Source organism: Natrix helvetica, assembly GCF_964273705.1.
Source record: "Natrix helvetica genome assembly, chromosome: 1".
Classification (NCBI taxonomy): Eukaryota; Metazoa; Chordata; class Lepidosauria; order Squamata; family Natricidae; genus Natrix; species Natrix helvetica.
This window is the reverse complement of record NC_138548.1, coordinates 107889935-107917285: the sequence shown is the minus strand read 5'-3', so window position 1 is coordinate 107917285 and position 27351 is coordinate 107889935. Positions and strand designations below refer to the sequence as shown.

General features: G+C 34.3%; 1 protein-coding gene across 3 annotated transcripts in view; it reads left to right on the top strand.

Moving 5' to 3' along the window:
• HPS5 (HPS5 biogenesis of lysosomal organelles complex 2 subunit 2) overlaps positions 1 to 26540 on the top strand; it is a 37252-nt gene extending 10712 nt beyond the window's left edge. For all 3 annotated transcript variants that reach the window (XM_081955098.1, XM_081955100.1, XM_081955099.1), the window contains exons 9-23: positions 963 to 1051; positions 4037 to 4215; positions 5559 to 5717; positions 6229 to 6388; positions 8500 to 8623; positions 14388 to 14537; positions 15021 to 15092; positions 15905 to 16551; positions 18006 to 18126; positions 18442 to 18597; positions 18994 to 19113; positions 19896 to 20009; positions 22101 to 22207; positions 23583 to 23859; positions 24893 to 26540. In XM_081955098.1, the coding sequence (XP_081811224.1) occupies positions 963 to 1051; positions 4037 to 4215; positions 5559 to 5717; positions 6229 to 6388; positions 8500 to 8623; positions 14388 to 14537; positions 15021 to 15092; positions 15905 to 16551; positions 18006 to 18126; positions 18442 to 18597; positions 18994 to 19113; positions 19896 to 20009; positions 22101 to 22207; positions 23583 to 23859; positions 24893 to 24953 (2536 nt within the window). In that variant the 3' untranslated portion in view covers positions 24954 to 26540. The remainder of the gene's footprint in view (positions 1 to 962; positions 1052 to 4036; positions 4216 to 5558; positions 5718 to 6228; positions 6389 to 8499; positions 8624 to 14387; positions 14538 to 15020; positions 15093 to 15904; positions 16552 to 18005; positions 18127 to 18441; positions 18598 to 18993; positions 19114 to 19895; positions 20010 to 22100; positions 22208 to 23582; positions 23860 to 24892) is intronic.
• Positions 26541 to 27351: the final 811 nt, after the last annotated feature.

Here is a 27351-nt window from a genome sequence, read left to right as displayed (position 1 = left end):
GAGATTTCTTAAATATTTATTTGATTTATCTCTTTTGCTTCTGTAAGAATTATATTTATATGTCATTCATCTCCAAACATGTTTTGTATTATCCCCAAAACAACACGGTAATGTTAAGAGATAGTGACACTTCACATATTGCTTTAATCCATGGTTTTCTTCCAGTGTTTATTGAATAAAGGCAAATTGGCTAGGTTTGCAAACATGCACGCTATAAAATCATGGTTTATTTATTAGATTTTGTAATCTTGTCTTTACAAAACACAGTAAATAAATCCTTGTACACAGCCAAAAGCCAAATAAAATCATCTTATGGACTATATTAAATATTATGGAAGATGTATGAACAGAGATAGTAATTGTTTAAAAGTCATACTGTTTTCTTATCAGAATCAGGTTTTAATGGATTAATGTACTATTTAAGTGCCACATAATAAAGAGCTAGAACTACGTTATCATAGGAGCAATTTCTGTGAATTTTTATGACTCACAAAACTTCTGCTCCTTTAATTTCAGTAAAAACATTCCTTGCCCTGACAAGTATGATGAGTGCAGTGCGTTGTTTCTTTGCTGCAATCTTAAACAAGTGCATTCTCACATTACACGTTTGTTATCTATGCTTGTTGTAGAAACAATTATTTTTTAAAATTTTTAAATTTTTATTTTCTAATTTATAGAGCCTCATGAGAAAGTGACTGGGCTGCCTATAACAATTATTTGAGTTCAGTGTGGGGATTTGCAGATTAGAGGGCAGGTGAGAACAAATCTTAGATAAGCCAACCTTGCGGTTTGAGAGGGAAGAGTCTCTTTCCTGCCACCTGTTTCTAAGGAGGTGAATGCGTCTCATCATGCAGTGGGGACGTTCCTTGTTTGAATAGTCTAAACTGAAGAATAGGTGAAAAACAAACACAAAACACTTTGGCCACATACATTTTGTTTACGAGCATTCTGTTTCCTTACAGTGAGCACTGTATAATGACGTGGACAGAAAGAGGCATTTATATTATCATCCCTCAGAACGTCCAAGTTCTCCTCTGGAGTGAAGTGAAAGGTAAACATAGAGAAAAATTGCTTTTATGTAGTCTTGAAGCGATGCCAATGAAGTTTTGATGTGGCCAAATATCCTCCCACAAAGGTTGTAAGAATTTTTTGTATGACAAATCACAATTTAATACTGTTTGCTGTTATGACAGGGAAAAGCAACTCCGTGACCTTTGTAGACTCTCTCTCAGTCGTGTGTTTATCTTTACAGTCAGTCAGTATGCATCGCCCTGTGCCTGAGCCATTTTTTTCTCTCTCCTCCAGATTGCCTAAACACACTATCTTCCTGAACTGCTTTTCTCTTGTGCACAGGAGTCCCTGAAATCGGCTAACTACAAAACGTCTTAATTCAGGGGTGTCAAACTCGTGTCATGACAGCGGTGTCACGTGATGTATTGGGACCCTCCCCTCCTTCACTAAACCGGGCAGGGGCAGGACCAGCATGTGACTCATCCAGCCTGCGGGCTGCGAGTTTGACACCCCTGCCTTAATTGATTAAAACTGACTGGCTCCCAGCTGGTTCCTGAAATTAACAAGACCCTGATCAGTTTCACACCTTTTTTTTTGCCTCCTAAACAGTTACATTTAGCTAGTAGGTAAACAAGCTTGCAACACATTCCTTTCCATTTGTGATTTGTGCCTGCTTACTCTCTTTAATCCCTTCCTTTCTAACGAATGTAAATACAAACATTAATTCTTTTCTTGCTAATTTTCCCAGTCCAGGGTGAGCATTCCATAGGGTGGGGTTTTGTCCTTTTACCTGGTTTCTTCATGACTCAAATTCTAGGAACCTTCTCCACCGTTTGGGCCCACCCTGCTGTTTGGGTTTGTAGCCTTCCGATGCTGTCATCCAAAGGAAAGCTGAAGTAAAATCATAAAACAGTCACAGGATTGCCCACTTAGTGACTTAATGATTGAGTTGCCAATCTTAGTTGTTATCGCTAAAGGAACTACTAAACTACTATACTTATATTATCTTGTAAACTTTCATCCTAACAAGTGTATGCAGACTCAAAACTTAGTGATGTGCAAGTTCTTATTTGAGCAGAGTAATAGTGATTGACTTATTGCTGGCAATCTTCCTTCTCCTTTTGCTTTCTCATTTATTTATTTCCTTAAGTTATAATTAATTATTGAATTATATAAAGGAGGTCCTCCCTTTAAGCAAAGAAAAAAGTCCAAATTCTGTGTGATTAACTGGGATAGGCTAGATATCCCAATGGAAAATTGTCTGTTTGTGACACAGGACAGATACAGTGGGGCAAAAAAGTATTTAGTCAGCGACCAATTGTGCAAGTTCTCCCACTTAAAAAGATGAGAGAGGCCTGTAATTGGCATCATAGGTAGACCTCAACCATGAGAGACAAAATGTAAAAAAAAAACCCCAAACTATCACATTGGCTGATTTGGAAATAATTTATTTGTAAATTATGGTGGAAAATAAGTATTTGGTCAATATCAAAAGTTCATCTCAATATTTCGTTATATATCCTTTGTTGGCAATGACAGAGGTCAAACGTTTTCTGTAAGTCTTCACAAGGTTGGCAGACACTGTTGCTGGTATGTTGGCCCATTCCTCCATGCAGATCTCCTCTAGAGCAGTGATGTTTTGGGGCTGTCACTGGGCAACACGGACTTTCAACTCCCTCCAAAGGTTTTCTATGGGGTTGAGATCTGGAGACTGGCTAGGCCACTCCAGGACCTTGAAATGCTTCTTACGAAGCCACTCCTTCGTTGCCCGGGCGGTATGTTTGGAATCATTGTCATGTTGAAAGACCCAGCCACGTTTCAGCTTCAATGCCCTTGCTGATGGAAGGAGGTTTGCACTCAAAATCTCATGATACATGGCCCCATTCATTCTGTCCTGTACACGGATCAGTCGTCCTGGTCCCTTTGCAGAGAAACAGCCCCAAAGCATGATGTTGCCACTCCCATGCTTCACAGTAGGTATGGTGTTCTTTGGATGCAACTCAGCATTCTCTCTCCTCCAAACACGACGAGTTTTGTTTCTACCAAACAGTTCTATTTTAGTTTCATCTGATCATATGACATTCTCCCAATCCTCTTCTGGATCATCCAAATGCTCTCTAGCAAACTTCAGATGGGCCTGGACATAGACTGGCTTAAGCAGGGGGACACGTCTGGCACTGCAGGATCTGAGTCCCTGGCGGCGTAGTGTGTTACTGATGGTAGCCTTTGTTACATTGGTCCCAGCTCTCTGCAGGTCATTCACTAGGTCCCCCCGTGTGATCCTAGGATTTTTGCTCACCGTTCTTGGGATCATTTTGACCCCACGGGGTGAGATCTTGCGTGGAGCCCCAGATCGAGGGAGATTATCAGTGGTCTTGTATGTCTTCCATTTTCTAATTATTGCTCCCACAGTTGATTTGTTCACACCAAGCTGCTTGCCTATTGCAGATTCAGTCTTCCCAGCCTGGTGCAGGTCTACAATTTTGTTTCTGGTGTCCTTTGACAGCTCTTTGGTCTTCACCATAATGGAGTTTGGAGTGTTACTGTTTTGAGGTTGTGGACAGGTGTCTTTTATACTGATAACAAGTTCAAACAGGTGCCATTGATACAGGTAATGAGTGCGGGACAGAGGAGCCTCCTAAAGAAGAAGGTACAGGTCTGTGAGAGCCAGAAATCTTGCTTGTTTGTAGGTGACCAAATACTTATTTTCCACCATAATTTACAAATAAATTCTTTCCAAATCAGCCAATGTGATTGTTTGGTCTTTTTTTTTATATTTTGTCTCATATAGTTGAGGTCTACCTATGATGCCAATTACAGGCCTCTCTCATCTTTTTAAGTGGGAGAACTTGCACAATTAGTAGTTGACTAAATACTTTTTTGCCCCACTGTATACTATCATCTTGTCCTTCATATCCCTGTAAACAGAACATTTTTAAGAGAAGAGCAAATTTATTCTTAATTATAATGTATGTGCAGCAATTGAACCTGGTTTTGACTAAAGTTGTAATATTTTTCTTTCTAGACATCTATGATATTGCAATATATAAAAATGAACTCTTCTGCTTACATACCAATGGAAAAGTTTCTCATCTCTCCCTTCTGACAATTGAAAAATGTGTGGAACGATTGCTTAGAAGAAGTTTTTGGACTCTTGCAGCCAAAACGTGTTGTCTTTTCCAGAATTCAATTGTTTTGTGTCGGGTAATAAAATGTTTTTATTTAATATTGTTTTCATTTCATGTTTAATATATTCATTGTATTAAAAACAAATCTGATACCTTTTTTATGATACAAATCTATTGCTATGTTTTTTTAAGTTAACTCATCTTAAGGTTTACAGCTGGCATGGTAACTCAGCAGTTAAAGTTACTGAACTTGTCAGCTGGAAAGCTGCCAGCCCAGATTTGAGACCTGAGTGCCAAGTGATGGGGTAAACTCCCGTTACTTGCTTCAGCAGTTCAAAAGCAGGCAAATACAAGTACAAATATAGGCACCACTTTGGTGGGAAAGTGACAAAATTCATTCTGGCCATATGACCAGCAACGAAATGTCTTTGGACAACGCTGACTCCCCCGACTAAGAAACGAGGTGAGCACCACTCTAGAGTCAAACACGACTGGACAGGGGAAAGCTTTACCTTTAAGGTTTACCTGCTTGTTTTCTCTGTGTCTCCTTCAGACTCTTGTCAGGCAGGCCACATCTGCATCACATGCAGGCCACATCCACTCCGGCTCCACAAAGGCAAAAAAGTCACGATACGTCATGTGACGTGATCAAGTTTGACACCTGTGCTCTAGGGATTTCAAGATACTTTTGAACTATATGGGATGGGTATTCCCAGGGCATAGAGTATAGTGGGTTATTTTTTAATACTTAGAATTTTCATCTTCATAAATTAAGATGATTTAAGATGGCTTGTGTTTGTTCAGTTCATTATTCAATCTTTCTAATAACAATTTTTAGTAATGAAACTTTAATGTTTCTTTAATATCTTCAGTATCAGATACATATCATTTTAATCCTTTTGTTTCCTGTATGTTAACTACCAGTGTAATTTTACTAAAAATCTATAATTTGTGCTGGACAAGAACTTACAATCTCCTAGCTCAGTGTTTCTCAAACTTGGCGACTTTAAGTCCTGTGGACTTCAACTCCCAGAATCCCCCAGCCAGCATAGCTGGCTGGGGAATTCTGGGAGTTGAAGTCCACAGGACTTAAAGTCGCCAAGTTTGAGAAACACTGTCCTAGCTTGTCTCTCTTCCAGGAGATTGCAAGTCCTAGTGCTGCCTTAAGCAATAGACCAAACTGGCTCTTGGAATTAAATTGGAATTATTAAAACTAATAATGTAATAATAAATATATTAAATAATTAACTCATAACTAATAATTTAGTAAGAATGAATATATAAAGAATAATTATAAATTGGAATAATTTATAATTAATGGATGTGTAATATATTTCCCCAAACAAATTTAAAACTCTGTTATAATTGTATAAAGCCTTGATGTTTTTTTCCTCACACATTCATTTTGTGCATTGTTAGGCAAGAAAACTTCTTCCTGTAGATAAGCTGGAACATCTGAAGTCACAGTTGGATCTGTCAACAGAAACTGATCTCATTACTCAACTTGAAGAACTGATCTCAAAACTTGAGCCTTTAGATTCTGCATGCAGCAGCAGAAGAAGTAGTATTTCTTCACATGTAAATATGTCCCTATACATTTTTTCATTATATGCGTTACATTGGATATGTTAGGAAGTTGTCAAATATAGTATGTATTACAATTTTTAAAAATTGAACCTAACATTTGGTTTGTATGTTTTATCCCAAGAGTGTCTTGATTTGATAGAGAATTAGAGTATAATATAATTTGGAGAAATTCAATATGTATTTTGACTTTAATAAAAATTCTCTGGGAAATCAACAGTTTTTCCTTTTGTAAATAACCTTTGCCACAATAGCACTAACAATGCACTTGCTATATTTACTTGTGATGTGTTGTATGTGTTTGGGATAGTGCTAAGATTTTGGGCTGTAGAAATGAATACTAGCCCCATCTATACATTTCATTTACTTGGAAAGTTAAACATGCAATTTTTCTTGTTAAAATCTATAGGCGGGTTGGCTTTGTTTTATCATAAAACAAATGTTATAATCTACATTTAATTATGTAAGAGGCAATACATAGTTTATATTGTGGTTTTCTTAACAGGAGAGTTTCAGCATATTAGATTCTGGAATTTATCGTGTTATTAGTAGAAGAAACAGTCAGTCTGATGAAGATTCTTGTTCCTTACATAGCCAAACCTTATCAGAAGATGAAAGGCTGAAAGAATTTCACATACAACAAGAAGAAGAACAGCTTGAACATGGTAATTTAAATGTTTGTTGGGTACTTTTATAAACAAGTAGTTGGACATGCTTTGATTACTTGGAGAATATGGTTGCTCTAATTCCAATAATTTGGCATTATTTGGACTTTATATAAATGACATTAAATTGACATCAAGATAGGATTGCATTGATTTTGAATACCAATTTCATATTTTTCATAAGTGTTCACCCACTTGTTTTGTCCCCCTTTCTTACTTAGCTGTAAGTAATTCTGAATTTTAATGAGCTGTCAGAAGTTAGCTGATTAGCTAATTCAGTGATCAGCTTTGCCCAGTATTCAAAGCAGAATGTGCTTTCTTTCATTTTGGCTTAGTATATTATGTGAGTCTAGCCACTGTGGTTTGTAAATCACAGTATGTGTGAATCTGGCCATTTTGGCTTATTGGTTTAAAAATTAGACATGATAATCTTTATATACTTGATACATTTTAATATATCAGAATATCCACATTTGGGACAGTTTCCCTTTCTTATTAATATTCTATTGCTTTCATAAACAAGTCTATTATTTATTTCATATAGTATAACAGAATACAGCATTATTGCATCTTAAAAGAGCCTTTGTTTTTATATTTATGCTGCTGCTTCTTGCTGGGAAATCCTTGTGAGGTCCAGCAGCCAGAATGTGTAGATTATTTAGCCATGACAAAATCATGTTGCCCAGGGGTGCACCATGAGGAGGCTAGTCTACATTGCACCCCAGTAAATTATGCAAAATCCATAGATCGGCAAAGAACTCATTGATTCTTTTTTTTCCACATTTTAAAAAAAAAATTAAACATAAAAGACAACATAATTTTTTTTTCATCCATTACATACAGCATGTCGTTTGGTTACAAGTGTTTTTGCATCCATATTTTCAATTACATATACAATCACAGATTTTCCATCTAGTATAACCAAAACCCTCACTTTCATTGTACAGCATATATTCAATTACGATTAATATTTCTTTCTTTTCAATATACTTAATTCTCTTACATTCTTGACTGTCTGCTCATTGAACTCATTGATTCTGAAGAACCCTGGAATATAATGTTCTTCTCTGGACCATGCTGAACAAGATTAATACACTATAGAGTCGTATACATTGTAGGAGGATAATTGTGTTACTCTGTTGTGGCCAAAAAGGAATCTAGTTGTATCTTGTTAGTTTAACAAACTTTATTAAAAGACATAAACTTCCATGAGCTGCACCTCACTTTAGCAATTGCATATTATATAGTGAATGGCAGTTCATAGAAGCTGCTTTTTAAAATAAAATTAGTTGGTCAGCTATCTTCTGTAGTGTGGTATATGTTTGTGTTATTTGTCATATGGCAATCTTAAATTGCTGAATAAAGTAAGACCACGTTTAATTTGTATGCTGTGTTTTGGGAGCACTTTGTGGTAACGTTGGTAATATGTGGCTGTTTATATGATAAGTCAAGAGTCTCTAGGAATTCTATAGCTTTCCCATCCAAGTAATAATTAGATTTGATTCTGACTAACTTTCAAACCAAGATAAGGCCAGATATGTGCTATCATCTTATGAACTTATAATTAATGTGAACATTAACTGATAATTAAGTTTTGCAAATTTTCTATATAAAATTATACGTACAAATTCATTTAGACCTGCTGCCTTATAAAAGGGTAATGGAAATCTTTTCTATTTTTGCTTCAGTTGAACCTCTTCCTTTTAGAATATAAAAAGTTTGTTAATAATTGGTGTGCAGATGGCATAAATTATAATATGAAGAAATTACATTCCTGACATTTTTCATTCTGAGACATAAAAATGAATGAATTCTAGCAGAAAATCCTGTTGATTTCCTCCTGTTATGGTTTGTCGTATTCTAATCATATCTTCCTGGGGGAAAGAAGTTTCTCAGATCTCTATTCTTTGGAGATTCAAAATGAATGACCTGTTTCCATAATTTAAAAGGTGGCAGTTGTGGCTGGATAATTTTTAAAAAATCTATTTGAATCTGAAAAATCTAATGGGGAATGTCATGTGGTCATTCCTAAACATTATAGGCAAATCACTTCACAAAATTCCTAAATGTTGTTTTATGTTATGACTTTCCATTTTAATTTTGTTCATTAGACAGCATATCTCATGCTTCTCTGGTGGTGGACAATGTTCGGAATGAGACTTTTCTTCCATTCAGTATTCCATTGTCATTCCGTTCCCCTTCTCCTCTCGTCTCCCTTCAAGCTGTTAAGGAAAGGTAAAAATTGTGTGTGAATTTTTTTATCCATTACATCAATTTTTTTTGTTTAGTTTAATTTAAACATATCATATTAATCCATATCTTTTTTTCCCCCAACCTAGCTTTCAACTTGCCCAAAGCTAGCTAATAGAGACTTAAGATTTCTTTTAAAAATGTCACAATGGTGGAATGAGCAATGGACCTCTCCAGGATGTATTTAGCTTAGGAGTTTTGAGATATCACTAAGTAGTTAAAAGATCTTGCGCCTTTAGGAAATAACAATTGGCCACTTGCTTCATGAGAAGCTGCCTGTACTTTCTACCATTTTTCCTTTCTTCTGGCTTGGTTGTAACAAATTTCAGTGGATCAATCCTGTCTTGAAACACCATATAGTTAGTTAATTTTCTTTGAGACAACTTGTTTAGCTGGTAATAAGGGGAGTTCCCCACTCACACCATGTGCTTGCTAAGTGTAGACTAGCGATGGTGAACCTTTTTTGGTTCGCGTGCCATGGGGGGCGCAGGGGGGTCGTGTGTGGGTGTGCCGCACCCATAATGCAATGCACGACCCTCCAGTGCGCATGCATGCATGAGAGGCGTGACCCCCCCATTTTTTGCATGCTATTTTTGCCTTCCCCAGGCTCAAGAGGCTTTATAGGAGCCTGGGGAGGGCGAAAACAGCCTTCCCCGCCCCGCCGGAGGCCCTCCCGAGGCTGCAAGGACCTTCAGGAGGCTTCCCTTAAGCCTCCAAAGGGCAAAAAATGACCCTACGAACAAACCAGAAGTCACTTCTAGTTTGCTCATAGGGTCAGTTTAAGCTCTCTGGAGGCTTCAGGGAAGCCTCCTGAAGGTCCCTGAAGCCTCTGGAGGGCTTAAACCGACCCTATGAGCAAACTGGAAGTCCGTTCCTGAACTTCTGGTTTGCCCATAGGGCCGTTTTTTTGCGCTCCGAAGGCTTCAGGGAAGGTCCTGAAGTCTTCGGAGGGCCTCAGGTGGGGGGGGGGGGCTCTTTTTGCCCTCCCCAGGCTCCTATAAAGCCTCTGGAGTCTGGGGAGGGTGAAAAATGGCTTTAGAAAAGCAAAAAGAGCTGAACTCAGCTGGCCAGCACGCACATGCGCGTTGGCCAGCTGACAGGACAACAACTTGCGCGCCCTGACAAATGGCTCCGTGTGCCACCTGTGGCACGCATGCCATAGGTTCCCCATCCCGGATATAGACTGTCCACTATCACCAACATTGTGATTAAAGGCTTCAAAAGAAAGGACTGTCCTAACCACAAGCACCTCAGGGTTTTTATGCCAAGCTGCCAATGGTCTGTGGGCAGCACTAATTCAACTGATGTGATTAAGACACTCCTTCACCAGATTGTGAAAAAGTTGCACAAATTAGAGAAGTCTACAGTATGTGAACTATATGGTGTGAGTGAAGCAACTTCCTACGTCACCAACAAAGCAAATTACCTTGAAGTACATGATGATCTGCCACAAGGAGGCTGCAATGGAGCCTTGTGACAAGACTGACTGAGGAAGATCTGCCACTCCTGATGGAGGAGGAGGAAGAGCATATCCTTTGAAAAAGATACTTTATGCCTACCAAGAGCCCATCTGCCATTTTACGAATTTTGTAAAGTAACAAAAAAGAGGATCAAAAACATTAACTGTGCAAACCTAGAAGTGAGATTTGATCTGTGACAACTACAGATATGTGAACCTGCGGATAACAAGGCTGCAAGTAGTATGAGTGCCCCTTTTTCTCTGTTCTTTTCCTGGTATAATATTTTTGGCATGGAGGAAGCAATATCGAAAAGGCTCAGGTCACAAAAATAAAAACATCTGAAATATTATTGCAATTGTTGATATACTAGAAAGTGACAAAGAAAGAGATGATTGAACATGTTGTTGACATAAAGTAAGAATTCTGTTTATGCTATCCTTTACATGTTATTTTTAAAATAGTAAAAGTGTGAGATTGGGGGGGGGGGATTTCTACTGCCAACATGGAAGCTACTAAAATTTTCTTTGTACCCTATTACTTTTTTCCCATAAATGTTTTTAAAACCAATAAAACTTTTTACAAAAAAAAAAATTTTTTTTTGGCATGGGAACTAGTCTGTGTCTCTCCTTACCTAGTTGGCTAATTTTATGAACAAATTTATTTAACAAGAACATTTTCTTGAATATAGAAGTTGTTTTAGATGTAAGAACCCCTTATTTATGGAACAATACTTTTCTTTTTTACTGATATGTCTCTTAAGATATGACACTTTTTTCCCATACTCTTTATTCTGTACTGCTCATTTTTCCTTTTTTACAGTTATTTTACTAAACATTACAAGTCCCCGAGTCCCTTTTTGGGAGAGGGGGCGGTTTAGAAATCCAAAGAAATAATAATAAATAAATAAATAAATAAATAATAATAATAATAATAATAATAATAATAATAATAATAATAATAATAATAATAATACAATTAAAAAGATAAAAACTAATACAATCTAAACAAATAAAAAGAAAAAAACGGAAAGTGCAGAAAACAAAAGAAAAATAAGAATATAGTCAAGGAAAAGAAAAATGTATTTAAAAATGGCTTGCCCCTTCATCACAATTATAAACAATTTTATAGTAAGTTATCACCTGTAAAAATACAACAAATGAACTTTTCTTCCCATATCTCATATCTTATCTATAAACGAATTCTTAAAGCCGCATTGTTCAATCCTGATCAGCAAAAGTCCATTCAGGGTAACAGAAATAACAACGTTTCTGCTTTATTGTACTTTACAATCAACTCTATATTCCTTCCTTTTACTTTTAACAGTCTTGATCTTTAATCCCTTTAAATAAGGTCCTAGAATTTGATTGTTCATATTTTCTTTGTCCCTTCTCATAAAATAATTGAACAAGTCTCTTTTATAAATCCAGTACGGGAAACTTATCCAGTTCACTCTTTTGGTCTGTTGTTTGAATATCCTTTTTAATTATTAAGACATCAACCAGTTTCATTTGTATAGCTAGTGTAGCATTTTTTTCCATATCATTCTTGTAGCCTGTCATTTTTAAATCTACCTTCAGATCAATCTCAGTCTTGTCCAATAAAATTTGTTTCTCTTTCATAACTTCTTTTAAACATAGTCTGTCTATAATGGCAGGCACTCTTAAAATTAAGTTCTGGGTCATAGTTATCCTTCTGTAAAGTCCAATGTTAAAGGACATTCTGTATCAGTAAGTCAAATTTATGTGTTCTTCTTTAATTCTAATTTTAGTTCCTTCTTGGCCCCATCTAATATTCAATCTTCAAGTTCCAAATTGATTGTTCTTTTTTTTTTTAAGGGTTAGGGTTTCAGAAGGAATTTTGAAATCTTATTTCGAATCCACTTGCACCTTTAGCCTTTTTATAACTTTTCAAAATCAGTGTTCTAATAACCCTTTTGCTGTTTATTCTGAAAAAAAAAGAGAATATTTTAACGTTCTTAAACTTGTGCTTAAAACCTCTTTCACTAAGGATTGAAGGAAACTCATCTGGTGCTGAAAAAACGGGATGATTCAAAGCAATTAACAAGCAATTTCAAAAGTGATTGGAAAAGGAAGTATGCAAAACCAATGTCCATAAAGGTTGTAACTGTGGTTTGCATGAAGTTGGCTATTTCCTCATCTCCCAGAGCTCTAAATCAGCTGAAGACTGCTGCCTTGCAGTCTTTTTGCAAGGAGCAACTCTCTGTAGCACTTAGGGGCAATTTCAGTTTTCCTCTTGTCTTATTCTCAAGTAAGAATCAGTTCTTGGCAATGATCCAAAAGAATATACTGTAATATAAAATGTATGTTAAAGGTAGAGGAAGCAGACCAAAGCAAGTAAATGCTTTTGGATTGATATTACATTCAAACCACTTGGGAGCAGGGAATCTAATCAGAAGAGCAAGTTATACTATTTCCAAAGAAAAATGTTCCAGGAACAAATTCAATTACAGTATACCCAAAGCCTGACTATAAAGGTGGAAGAGACATTCTTAATAGAAAATGGCTATAAGAAAAACCAAACTTAAAGAGGTAAAAAGATTCAACTGATCAAAACCTTGATCTGCTAGTGACTAAATGACGTCAGTAGGAAACCCACAAACAGGTTATACATATTGTTATACTTTACTACTAGGTATGAAGCAGAGTTCCCATAACTATGTAATAGAATTATCTTCCATACATTAAGACTTGAAGCTGGCTGAATTGGTAGTCACTGATTGTGCAGAGCAAATGGTTCCTTTTATCTGTTCTGAACTTCCTATCATTTAGTTTCATGGAGTAAATGGCCCACAGCCTTTCAAGACATTTTAATTCAGTGATGGAAAGAGGAAATGAGATCTTCCCCATGCATAAAAAGCCTCCCAGAAGTTGACCTTGAAGGTTAGAGGGACTCCATGATATTATAGATATCAACTGCAGCAAGGGAAGAACAAGAAAAATATGGTGATATTTCCTAATGGAAGTTCCTCTCTGTTCATGTATGCTATCGTTTGGATCTATTTTATTCAGTTAGAACAAACAGTTGAAACCACATAGGAAATGAATGTGACTTACTATTAAAATGGAAGTAAAGTTTTATGACTTTTTGTGTGTGTGCTCTAAAAAGTGATATGCTGAGGATTGTAACAACTTTTGCTGTTATTTGGGGGGGGGGAAGCTTTTTTAGTAATAAAAGTGATATCTACCTGTGTGTGCCTAAAATTACAGAATGCATTTTTTTGATTTGCATAAAGTGTATGTTCTTGAGCTCAGGTGATTATGGTTAATTCTTTTATTTCTGAAAGTTACAATAAATACACCCAGCTGCTTTTTCTTTGAAAAGATAATCACCAACAATTATTTAGATCTATCTCTAGTATATGGAAGAAACTGCTGGTGACTTTTTTCCAAAGGTGAGCAGCAGTTTCCCCCCCTCTCCTTTCAAGTAATCCTTATTGGATATTTTACACTCAGCAAATCCAGTTAGTGAATTCTTTATGTTCTTCTATATGTCTAGTTGAGCATACAGTGCAGGCTTCGGAATAGTCCTGTCGGGTCCAGTATTCATTCTCTCTAACCTCTCCCCTTCAATCATGTATCTTTAAATCCTAAGAATAGTTCTGAAAATACTGAAATATTAATCACCACTGTTTCATTTATAGATGGTAATACTGCTAATAGTGTATGTTTACTTTTTAGATTAATACAGTAGACATCTATATGTACTGGCAACTTTTGTGTATTTTAGAAAATATACAGTACATGTTTAACAAATGTATCTATATGAATGGTAGAGAAGTAGTGCACTTAATTCTGGCAGTTGTTGCCTGCAATATTCCATTTAATTTTGTTTGGTTCAAACCCCCAAAATGCTAAATTGTGAAATTAGAATAAAATAGCAATTAGATTTAATGGACCAGATTTTAAGCAAGTTATCCAGAAATGAAATCATGAAAAGACTTAGTGGCTTTTATATTGTAAAAACATTGGGCGGTATTTTAATTTTTCATAGTGGAGTTTTGACATTTTGCTGAATATTTAGATGAAACATAGCAGTCGTTTATCAAGGAATGCTAAACATCTTAATTGTAGAACAAGCACTTTTTTCTGTATTTTGCTTTAATAATTGAAAATTGGATGATTCTTAGTGATTCAGAATCTATGCTAATGCTTAATAAACTCTTCATATTTGTTTAATGGCCTGTTAAAACAAATGTGGTGTTAAAGATATCCACTTTCATTTAGCAAGTCTGCTTTCTAAGAATCATACCATTTTTATTTTATTTTTAGTGTTTCTAGCTTTGTACGGAAAACCACAGAAAAAATTGAGAAAATGGGTACTCTTCATCTGAATCCTGATAAAATCAGACAAGATGTTAAAGATGAAGAGCCACTCTCAGAAATGCCTGCCAGATTAGAAGCTCAGCCTCTGGAAAAAGAGTGAGTCCGATTACATTTTTTCACCCTGTGCCAAAACTTCTTTTTGTTTTGATATGATAATGAATTAGGCAAGCTACTTTTGTAGTTTTGTCAGTTAGCTATTGAGAACCTTGCTAGACTTCTCATATTGCAAATGCATGCCTAAAAGTTCTTATTTTGATCCATTTTAAAATGCCATTTAGAATTACTATGGGGATTGAACTGGGATAAAAAAAATACATTGCAATGTAAGTGTAGAGCATCAAGCATACAAAATAGATATTTGATAACAAACATGATTAAATCTCTACTCAGAACACTTCTAAGAATGCATGTTTAAATTCAGATTTTAAAATCGGTATTTGTACTGTTGAAATGTGAGAGACTGAGTGTCGAAGTAATCACAAGATTAGATTGATATTCTAAATGCTACAGAACTGTACAGAAATGAAACAAAAGAGAGGATTCTTTTAACGCGCACCTATTATTTATTAAAATGTCAAGAGGTGAGCAACAGAGCCAGTCTCCAGAAGAGGATTACCTTAAAGATCTCAAAGCAGTAACTACAGAAACTCTGTAAGTAAATCAAGGTCTTTTAAAATGAAATGTGTACTGCTATATATTCCTTTGAGTAATGACATATTAAATATAATAAACTTACTTGTAGAGTATAGTTGGTGGGATCTGACATATGTTCTGCATGTAGATAAATTACATCTTTATGTGGAAGGAATTCCAATCCAGCAGAGATGTTTGCTAAAAGGAAAGGGGGGGAAAGATAATTTTCAAACATTCTCTTCATTCAGAGCGGATTGCAGATGGCTGGCATGTATATAGGTTATAGGGAGAAAGTGGAATTGACAGAAAACATTTCCCCCTTAAGTACAGAAGTAGAACTTCTATCTGTGTGGATGTATATTTTGATGTTAATCCAACTTGAATATTCAGGTTGAATATAAAGATTTTTTTCAGTTCAATTTCTTCTGGAAGTTGCAGGCAGTATGGAAGTTCATCATAATTTTACTAAACTAGAATATGGAAGTTGCACAGATAGTTCAATGCTGTAGGAAGAAAGAAAAATACGTTTCTCTAGGCTTTGAGAATCCATCCATTGAAATTTTACATGTTATAACCAGATTGTGCCGAAACTATTAATCATTGCAATTACAATCATTAAAGTATAAGTAAAATGTCAATGGAGAAAATGTGGCAGGCTTCATAATTGTGAATAATTATAAATTATGATAAAGAAACTAAAAAATATATTTGAATGTTGTGGTCCATTAGAAGAGTCTGAAATAGAATTGCAGTATTAGCTCAACAGAATTCTTTGTCAACAATTTTGTATTCACTAAACTGCAAGTTGAATATTCTTTCATTTTTTAAAGGTCCAGACTCCAGGATCCACTTGTTTTGTTACAACCACAAAACTTGACGGCAATTTTGCTGGATTGGATTCCATTTCTAGAAGAAACCTGTGGATTAAAAGCAGCAGTTATTTTACATAATGAGACAACCGAGGGAGACAAAGAAATGCCTTTTCAACCTGAAGACAAATCTTTTCAAGAAAATGCACTAAAGGAGCAACACAATGAGTCCGAAGATAAGGAATTGAACACAGTATTGGGAATAAACGGTGAAGGTGAAAATCCAAATACAGTACAGGATGAAACTTGGGAAGAAAATACTAATTCAGTTACAAATTATCAGGCTGATAATATACTACATGAACAGCCTTTGAGGACAGAGACAGTTTTCAACCAGCCTTACCAGATTAAATCCCCATTTTTTATAGCACAGAACATTAAAAAAGACCTGACAGAGCTGACAACTTTATGTTTTGAATTAAATGTATATGAAAGTTCACAAGTAAATAATGAGCCAGGTGTGTTACCTGATGGTTCATGTGCCCTGGCTTCTAAATTCATTAGAGACTATTTTTTCCTCCTTGATCTAGAAAGGTTAAAGAGGTGTATTATTACCTGTCATAACAATCATCCTGAAGTCTGGGATGTCTATATGGAAGGTTTGAAAGGTAAGTAATTTTCAGGGTCTTGTGTGTTGGTGTCTGTCCATTTGGTAGAGTTGTGTCTTGCAGAGAAATCTGTAGAAAATCTTTGGAATTAGATCTGCGGACCGGATGTTTCCCACACTAGCCTCGGAATTTCTTCTGATTTGAATTAAAATGTTCAGAATTCTTTGAAAACACTTATTATTATCATCCAGTGCATATAAGTGCACACTATGATTGTGAGTGCAAGAAACCAACATCTAAACTTTCTCATGTGCAATCCCCCCATCTCTAGAATATCTTTAAAAGTTGCTATTGATCATTAAATGATTAGAAGTCACTAATAAACAATCAAATTCAAATTGTGTGACTTGAAATTGTGGTTTGAAAAGCTGTCAGTAACACCATGTATTGTACACATGCAAAAATCCATTTACTGATTTGATTGAAACACCAGATTGAATCAGAGGTTTGATTCCAAGGTGTGATCCAGTTGTATTACCACCCCAGAATCAAAGATATGAAGGAGAGGTTAAATATTATGATCCTATTAGTTTTTTATATACTTTAGTTTATTTAAATGTTATTTAAGTAATTTCAATTTAGTAATTAATTCTGGTCCCACACATTTTTTTTGAATCTTGGAATGTCAGTCAAGAACCAAGTACTGTACAGTCCTTAGCCCAAAGAAGATGCTGCAGGTAGTCCTCGACTTACAACCATTTGTTTAGTGACTATGGGAAGTTACAGTGGTACTGAAAAAAGTGACTTATGATCGTTTTTCACACTTACGACCATTGCAACATCCTCATTATCACAGGGTCGAAGTTCAGATGCTTGGCAAGTGGTTCATATTTATGACGGTTGCAGTTTCCCTAGGTAATGTGATGACTTTTCGTGACCTTTTGACAAGCCAACTCAATGGGGAAGCCAGATTCATTGAACAACCATGTTACTAATTTAACAACTGAAGTGATTCACTTAACATCTGTGGCAAGAAAAGTCATAAAATGGGGCTAAGTCCATTTAACAATGATCTCACTTAACAACAGAAAGTCTGGATTCAGTTGTGGTTGTAAGTCAAGGATTTCTACTTCTAATACATTAATTCCCCACCCCACATATTACTTTAAGCTTTGGGTTAGGGAATAATTCAAAATAGATTTGATAGATGTGGAGGGGAATGAATAAAATTCCACTACGAATGGGAATCATCTCAAATAATATTGTCTGTTTCCAGTGCATTTTGATCAGTAATGCTAGGACTCAAGAAGCCATCAATGAGCTTAGTATGTATGACCATAATCTAGTTATTGTAACTACAATAATTTGGATTTGCAATGAAACATATGTACTTACCTTACCTTACCTTAGTCTTACCTTTTGAGCAAAGTTTCTTCAAGATTGGCACTATGAAAATGTCTTGCCTAATGTTGCTATTAAGTATAATGTTTGTAACATACAATTATTGATTTCAGAACTGACTTTGACAAGCCCTGTGACAGTGGCCCTTGAAAATGGAGATATGTTTAAAACACTGAAGTTGCTAGTTGATTTAGGGCCTTGGGATGCTCCTCTTTTGCTGGCGCATGCTGAAAGGTATAAAGCATTAGAGTTATTTGAATGCATATAGTTTAATTCTTAGGTGTTTAAAGAGAAAAAAAAATCACATTCTTTTCAGGAGGCATCATCAAACACATATGTAGTTTTTGAAGAAATCTTGTACTTCTGTAAGCATGCCGTTGCATTGGTAGAGTTATCATCATATTCCTTTTCATTTTTGTAAATTAAATTTAAGCAAACTTTATTTTGATCATTTTTTTGAATAAGTAGTGCAAGTAATTTATTAAAGTTGCTACTTCTAAGAAGACTTGTATGTTAAATAATTTTATCTTCTGTGTCTTATTTAATTAGGCTTTATAAAAAATTCAGAGAAACTTCTCTAAGGCCTTTGACCCAGTTCTACCCTTTGATTGGACCTTCAGATATCAAGCAAATTTGCAAAAATAATCCTGAACATTTTCTAGCATATTTAGACAGCCTTATAAAATCAAAGGCTGAGGACAAACGGTATGTATTATGTTTCCTTAATTTGGATAAGGGATGCAAGGGATGGGATACAGGGACATGATAAAAATATTAATCCAATCTTAGTGACATTTGAGGAAAGAAACTAGTACTAAGTTGGTATTAGTAATTGAAAGGTAAAAAATATTCATTAGTTTTATGATCAAGCAATTTTGTCAACTCAAAAAGATATGCTAAACTAATATTACTGGTACACAATGCATTTTCTCCATTTTTATAAACTCAAGAATTCTTAAAACCAAACAAACAGTGTGGTAATATTTGCTTTTTTTTGCTATTTAAATGTGTAAATACATTATATTGAATTCAGATTTTAAAAATGTGAGGCCTAATTAGATTGTATAAAGCAGACAAATTAATTATATATTTTTTTTCTAGTTTGTCATTCCTTCGATCCCTTCTCCATCCTGATTCATTACAATTGGAGTGGCTGTGTTTGGCAATGTCTCATGATGCCCCGCATAAAACAAGCACAGTGGATGCTCAAGGAAATCCATGGTTGTAATTGATTAGTTTTTCTGATTAATTATATAACTCCAAAAATCTTTTTCCTAGATTTCATCTATACATTTTTCCTAAGGTCAAGTTTGGACAATCAAATCCTAGTGTTAGGAAACAAAATGGGCAAGTTATATTTTGCTCATTTTAAATTCCTCCTCAATGGCAAAGCTGCAATAAGCCATTGCTTTTAAATATGCATTTAAACTATGCCGCTATTTGAAGTAAAAGCTCCCCTATCTTCTCCCAAAGATTTTTATAATGCTAGTCCCAAGTAATTGACAACTGCATGAATCAGAACCCACTTTTATCTTCAAACAGAAAAAGCTGTTTGAAACTAGTTCCCTAAGTTTGGTATAATTAAAAGAAAAGTTCCAACAGAATATTTCCTGCCTATAAATAATTTGTCCTAGATCACATGTAATGGGAAGCTGTTAAAAACAAGGCTTGCTTTTAAAGGTTTATCAGTAAATTTCTTTTTATTTTCTCTTTAAGCATGTTCCGTTTTTCTGTCCCCCTTTGTAGTATTTTATCTGGTTAATGGTAGTATAAAATTTCTTCTATTAATATTGATATTAGGTATTAATAGTATTTATACTCCCTGGTGATATAGATAGCAGGAGCCAGCTCCCACTCTTGGCATTTAAAAAACAGCCAAATATCCCTATTCCAGGTATTAAAACTATAAACAAATAGATATTGTCAGTGTAGATTTTGATTACAATTATTTATTGAGCCTTCTTTACAAAAAATCTAATATAATTTTCAATTATTGTTTTCAGGCCACATTCGCATTTGTTTACTTGGGGGTATAATCAACTGATTTTACTTTTGCTTAATCTTCCGACTGATGTTTTAAGGAAGGAGAAAATGACTGATATTTGTCAAAGCAAAGGGTAATATTTTCTTAAAGCATTCTTGAAAAAAAAACTTCATTTTAATCATATAATGTATATATTTTTGTTTTGTCCTTTTTCCTAATTTATCCTTTACATAGTTCAGCTTCAGTGTATGATATGCATTATTCTTGAACACAACCATTCTCCCTATATATTTGTGATCTAATGGTGACTAATTTGCTTCTGTGTATTCTGTATTCTTAATAACGTTCAAATACATTATCTGTCTGCTTTACCTATCACAATTTATTAAACCAGTTAAAACAAACTTGTCTTTTTTCCTCTCTCCTTCATTCTTCTTGGTAGATTTTTAAAAATCAGTTTATTAGTTCAGCCCATAATTGTCATTGCTAGAATTTCTTTTGTGGCTGGTGATATATTGAAATCTTGATTATGGTTGCTGAGTAGATTTTGTATAACTATGTGTCAACTTTTAACTACATAGATTTTTTCAGGATGCATCTGAATAAAATAAGGAAGGAAATATTATTGAATTATATGCAATAATTTGCTACTTTAGTTTGACCAAATTTGAAAAATGAATTATATCTACCTGTAAAAAATACAACCCTGAAATTTAAACATGGTTCTCAGCTTCTTTGCTTTCTTTCAGTTGGGTCTAATATTTGGACTACATTGTACCCCAATTTCTTAATCTGATAATGAACTTTGAGATATATTTTCTCTATTGAATCTCTCAAAAGTATACAATTAATAGGAGTATGTTTTTCGAATAGAGCATCTAGTTTGGACTGTCCTTTTTATAAAGATATAGTTTAGTTACAAAGTGTACATGCTTTAAGTCATTTCCTGTTATAGCTAGTCAGTTTATTTCTTACATAAAGAGGGGCATTTTCACCCTCTTGGATTTCCTTCTTTGTTTTTTCTTTAAAGAAACTGCCCGTCCCCACCTGTACTATAACATTCAGCTTGCCTCAGTAAGGCCATGAGTTATGACCAATACAGCCAAAAAGGAAATTTTCCAAGGCTGCAAAATTAAATACAGTCAAATTATCTGCAGCAACACGGCTAAAACTGAAAAGTACAGTCCTTTTCAGGAAATTACGAATTACATCTGATCTAAAACATTCCTTAGCATACGATCATCAGCATCATCAATATTTAAAATGATGCCTATTTACAAAGGAGACGGTCAGTACTTGTGCGATGCTCAGCCTCCCGAGTTGCCATCTTGGAGATCAAAAGCTAGCTCCCATTTCTCCCAAGGCTTATTACCCCAATTTCTTATTTAGTCTTTTTGATCAAATTTCCATTGTTTCTGGTAACTATCTTTTATCCTTTGCTTATATAGCCATCCTTCCATTTTCTAGACGTTTTTTTCTTTACAATGTTTTAGAAGCCTCTTATTGTATCCATACTTGTCTCTTTGGAATTTTACTGTTTTCCTTTCTAGTGGGAATTGTTTTTATTTACACTTTTAGTGACACATCCTTTCTGGACACTTCCCCTTCATGATTTCAAACTACTAGATTTTACCTACCTTCTAAGTTCACCAAACTGCAGTCTTCTGAAATCCAATATACAAATACGACTTTCCTCTATTCTTCCTTTTGATATTATGAACATGGTTATTTCCATCATCTTTATTTCTTCAACCAATTCCTCTATTGGTAAGGATTTCATCCAAGATAGCAGACCCCTTATTCCTTTTTCTATATTCTGAAATTTTTTGAGACCTCTGCCTTATGACAGAGTAGATTTCCAGATATCAGTAAAAATGGAATACTGCATATTTGAAAGCTTGTTCGTCTGGCATAGATAGTCTTCATTCATATCTTCTACCTGTCCAAGCAATTTATAATAAACTCCTATAATTATATTATCCTCCACCCCCTTTTTTATCCTTATGGAAATGTTCTCTAGATGATTTCCATGCACCAATTCATTAATTATTTCAACTGTCTATGTAACTTTAGAGTACAGATCACAAATCATACCATATATTGTCAAATGCAAAGACATTAATGAATTGGAGCAATACATTAGAAATAAATTATTTCAACTTGTTATTTAAGTTGAGAACGTCCATTTAGAACTACAATCTAATGTTTCATTTTACTATTATAGCTTCTGGCCTGGATATCTTTCTCTTTGTTTGGAATTGGATAGAAGATCAGAAGTATTTACAAAAATTGTTCATTTGGATGACATGGAATTATTGAACACCAAAGACGGTTAGTTTATTTTAAGAATCAATTATGAATATTAAGTATCTAAGGCAGAACTGTCAAACTGCCGGTCCATGGTCCGGACACAGCCAGCACAGGCCACGCCCACCCCTACCCTGCAAAGCAAAAAATATCCCGATATGTCACATGATGTGATCAGGTTTCACACCTCTGATCTAAGGCCTGCATTTTAATTTAATTAACATTGAAATAAAACAATTTCATGTAACAAAAAACCTTTTTGGAATTCTATATAAGGAGATATTAGAACATAAATTTTGCACACAGTGTGATTTCTGAAAAATATAGTTCTGCTATAAATTAAAAAGCAATTTGCGAATTTTGAAAACTTACTATATTTAGTTTTAGTTTAGATTTGTTATATCCATATAATTAGAGTCAAAGTATTATGATTTCCTAAAAACTTGCCCAGAGGCACTTGCTGAAATGGGCAGCTATAGAAATCAAATCAATCATCTGCTGGCTCCAGAAGTTGAATAGTGGCAATTGGTGATCATGTTGCTTTTTGCCATTCTTGCCTCCAGGCTCCAGTATTAAAAAAAAAAAGTTTCATCCAATATTCTACTTTTAGTTAGTCAACATTCATTCCGTTTACGATGTAAGTTGAGGAAATGTAAGAATGTAGGATTTAATGTATTCTTGGTAATCTAATATGACCCCAGATTACTGAGAAAAGCCTGAATCCCTCCTGAATCCCTCACTATAGAGTTCCTTTGTCAATGGAAAAGATTCTACAGCAACCAAAAGTCAGCAGTGGTATCAAAATATTATTCTCTTAATCAGACTTCTTTATCTTCCATTATGGATACAGGTAGACTTGAGAAGGTTGTAACAACTATGTTACTAACTTAACTACAGTGATTTACTTAACTGTGGCAAGAAAGGTTGTAAAATGGGGGCAAAACCCACTTAACAACTGTCTTAACAACAGAAATGTTGGGCTTAATTGTGACTGTAAGTCAAGGACTACTTGCATATCTTCTGTGTTAACTTGGAAATTGTGAACACATTCATTTTAATGCCTTCTTTCAATTTTCAACAACTAAAAAGCCATCACTATGATTTGAATTTGGCCCTCCTTCCATCAACTCCCTTATATAATGCAAAATGAAATAAAAAATATTCCATCTTATCCTATACATTGGATAAGATGTATAGGATAACATGTTGTTAGTATGGCTTTGTATCTTCCACTGATGTGTGTTAGACGTTATAAATCCATTGACTGCTGTCTAGATCAGAAGGTAGTGAGAGACATGTCCCATAATGCGTAGAGATACTAAGGTATTTGCTACATATCAAGTAAAATAAAAGTGATTTGCTGTAAATAATTTTTTGAATAAATCAAATCTGTATTTAGGAACTGTTCCGAAGACAATAGAAGAATGGAAGTTCCTTCTTTGCCTTGTGAAGAATCATCACAACATCCATGTTTCACAAAGGGACACAGCTGTTACTAATGGTACTCCTGAATGGTCAAATTCTGTTACTGTTGAAAATGTTGCACTCCTTGCAGCGAGAATAATTGGTCCAGATCGCTCTTTGCAGATGTTACAGGAATGTGATTTGGTAGCTGAATTATCAGAAAGATTTGCCAAGATACGTGAGATACTAAGAATTGCTGAAAAACGGCAAAGGTAAGAGTTATGAGAATTGTTTCTTACAGACTGTCTCCAGAATACTATATTATGATTTAGAAATGTGAACAGAGTTACAGTGCTTCACAATTAATTTTCTTAAGTACTATGATTTCAGTGGTTTTGGTACTATGATTTTTTTTCTGACAAATATGAAATATTTTCATATTTTTCATCAATATGAAATAATAAAATACAAAAGCAAAACTTGAAAGAAACATTCAAAACTTTACTGAACAATTAAAAATGGAGAACAAATTTGAATAAATAATATGCAATTAAAGAATTCAAGTCTCTTTACTTCTGCTTTTTTTCTGTTGTGGCAATTCCCCCCCCCCCCTACATTTTAAAGAGCATTGATAAAAAAAAGTTTTCCAGGATTTCAGTAGAATAAATCTGCCAATCAAAATAACTCGACCCTCAACAACTCTGAACAATTTATGATTTATGTTTAGGGAAATTTTGTGTGATTTCCCCTCCTAATTTTCTGAAAAATATTTGACCAATATTAATATTTCAACAAAAATTGTGACCAGGGGTGTAACATGTAGCAATTCCTCCCTCTGTCTTGAAAGATTTTGACTGACGTGTCATTTTTAAAGGTTATGTTTAAGCATTACTATTATAGACAGCTTTTCATGACTCACTATAAACCTTCTCAAATCCAATGCCCATACTTTGTAAAGATTTCCAAGATACTCTACTGTATTTGATGTAATACTGAGTTTCTTCCTTTGATATTAAACAAAATATGGAAAGTTGCCTTTCCTTGCTATAGCTTCTTAAAACTAGATTAAATAAATATACAGTATCTCTTTTGAAGAAAATGAAGGGCGTTTTCTTTGTGAATTTTAAATTTTTTCTTTTGAATTTTTATTTTATTTAGTTTAGCAAAGGGGATAATAGGTCTTACAAATGTATAAAAACTTGGAGCTGTGGTAGTGACAAGTATGTTATAATTCTGGGTCAATTTGCTTGATGAAATAACTTATTTCTTTACCATTTTTTCTTTATTCTTCACTTCTGCTGGCAGAGCCCTGATCCAGTCCATGCTAGAAAGATGTGACCGATTTCTGTGGTCTCAACAAGCATAAAAGCACCCTGGATTGTAAAGATAACAATAAGAATCATTTTTCTTACGTTGCATCATTTTAAAGAAAAACCTTCCTGTATAAAAAAGGTGCAATAATGAATATAATAAAGCTTTGTTTTTTATTAGATATCTGTTCAATATTAGAGAGCATATTCCTAATTTATGATAAGTGTTGTGTTGCATGACATTATTACCAAAAAGACAGAAAATCATTTATATGCAAAATATTTTTTTGACTAAATGGGAACAGGCATGAATATGAAATTCTTTATTCTTATTATGTACTATATATGTTAAATTTGGTTATATTAAAATAATGAAATATTTAACAACTTTTCTGTCAAAACTTTTGGAAATAAAACAGCTTGCAAATAAATGTAATTACAACTATCTTATCATTAAAAATCATGATGTACTTTCTGAATTAAACTGAAATCTTCAGCATGGTACACTGTTCAATTAAGAATTGTATGATTGTATCTAACATTCCACATATGTAAAAATATTATGAAACTTTACTAGTTATATTAAAAAATGAAATAAGTAATTAATAGAATTAAGCACAATACTAATATATAATTCCAAACAGATATTCATGTAACTTGCATGTATTTAAAATGTGTCTATTTCAGCATTTACCGAGTTGCTCCAATTCACTGTGGAATAGAATGAGTAAAAAATTACCCATGTTTTTCTAAAAGCATGCCTGAGAGGTAGGAAGGAGGATTGTTTTACTTGGATTTTCAAGAAATTGAAGACATTGCTGGTAGATAAATGAAACTTTCTTACCTTGCATCTGATTGGGTTTTTCACGTATGCACTTACAATGTTTTGAATAAGCAGCTAAATTATGCTTTTGTATGATCCATGGCATGGACCATGTACTACTGTACTAATTTTTGTTTGTCGCTAAGGTAATGATTTTTGGTCTTGGTAGCTGAGGAAGGGGAAAGATTAATCATAAATTAATTGTGATTAGTCTTGCATTTTATTAAATGAAATTAGAATTGCACCATTTTTATTGTCTAGTTTACAGCATTTCAAGGACAGACATTTCATGCTCCTACTTATGTTTCAGGGTAGAAAGCGTGCATAAATGTCTTTCTCTTAGGTTGAATAAAGCAAAAGGAAATTTGTTACAGAGCGCTAAATAAAAGACCTGATAACTTTAGGCCACAATCCAAAGAATCCCATTCCCACATGCAGAGGCTGATCTATGTTTCATCTCCATAGATGCATAAGCAGCTTATTGTTTTATTTTGGGAAGGTTTTCGATGGAAGCAGAGGGTAGGCTACAGTCACACTGTTTAACCCTTGAAATCTGGGCTCACCAGTTGTATAAATGAGTACTACCTCAAGTTTGTTTTAAGACTGATTTAGATGCACAGGGAGTTCATGAAATAGTACTTATATTTTGCACTGCATTCTATTTTCAAAATTATTTTTAGTGTATGTCTTATCTGTCTTCTATTTTTACAAGAAACAATTAACAAGCACTGTACGTTGTAAGCATTTTGATATTAACAGAAATCTGGAACATTTTCAGTTTTCTACCTAACCTGATGTTTAATAAAGCTAATATAATTTCCTTGTTGTTTCTTTATTTTTCAGGACTTTCAGTGATAATGTTTTACCACGGAATGTTAGATTTAGTTCCTTTTTATAATATTCATAAGTGTTTCGTTGAAAAAACATTTCACTTTTCTTAAATATGACTAATAAATTTAATCATATAGGAAGCCTAGAATTGTTGAAACTGAAATTCCTGTACTTTTCAGCTAAGATTCTCCAAAAGAGAAAGAGAGAGCACAGAGAGAAAGCTTTATTTTGTCACTTGGACTTTAATCAAATCTTCCAAATAGATGTGTAATGCCAAATTTGGTTTTTCTGCTGAGGCAGCTAAGTCAGAAAAAAGCTTTCCTGTGGTTATCTATTGAGGAATAAAAAGAGAAGAATTTTAGAGGTTTTGAGGGTTTTTTTCAGGTGAATAACAGTATCATTTCTCCCAATATTTTAATCGTTAAAGCATTTTCTTCGATTTGATGCAATAGCAATCTTTTATAACATATTTCTAAAATTTATTTATTATGCAGATCTATTTACTCCTAGATTTGCCTTAAACTTTATAATTGGAGGCAATTGAGTTTCCCATTTTGGAGCTGAAGGGGCTTTAACATCAGTTCTTTCACTCCTCTCCTGTTTAGTATATACTTAATACATTTATGAGTGAGTGGCCTCAATTATAAAATACATGTGGATAAAATTGACAAAATTACAAATATTACATAAATAAAATGCTACTTCCACTATCTGCTTATCATCCGGTATTTATGCCACAAATTCCTAATCTTTCATTTCCTTGGTTGAAGTGTGCACATGGATGCGGAAAATGATTGAGA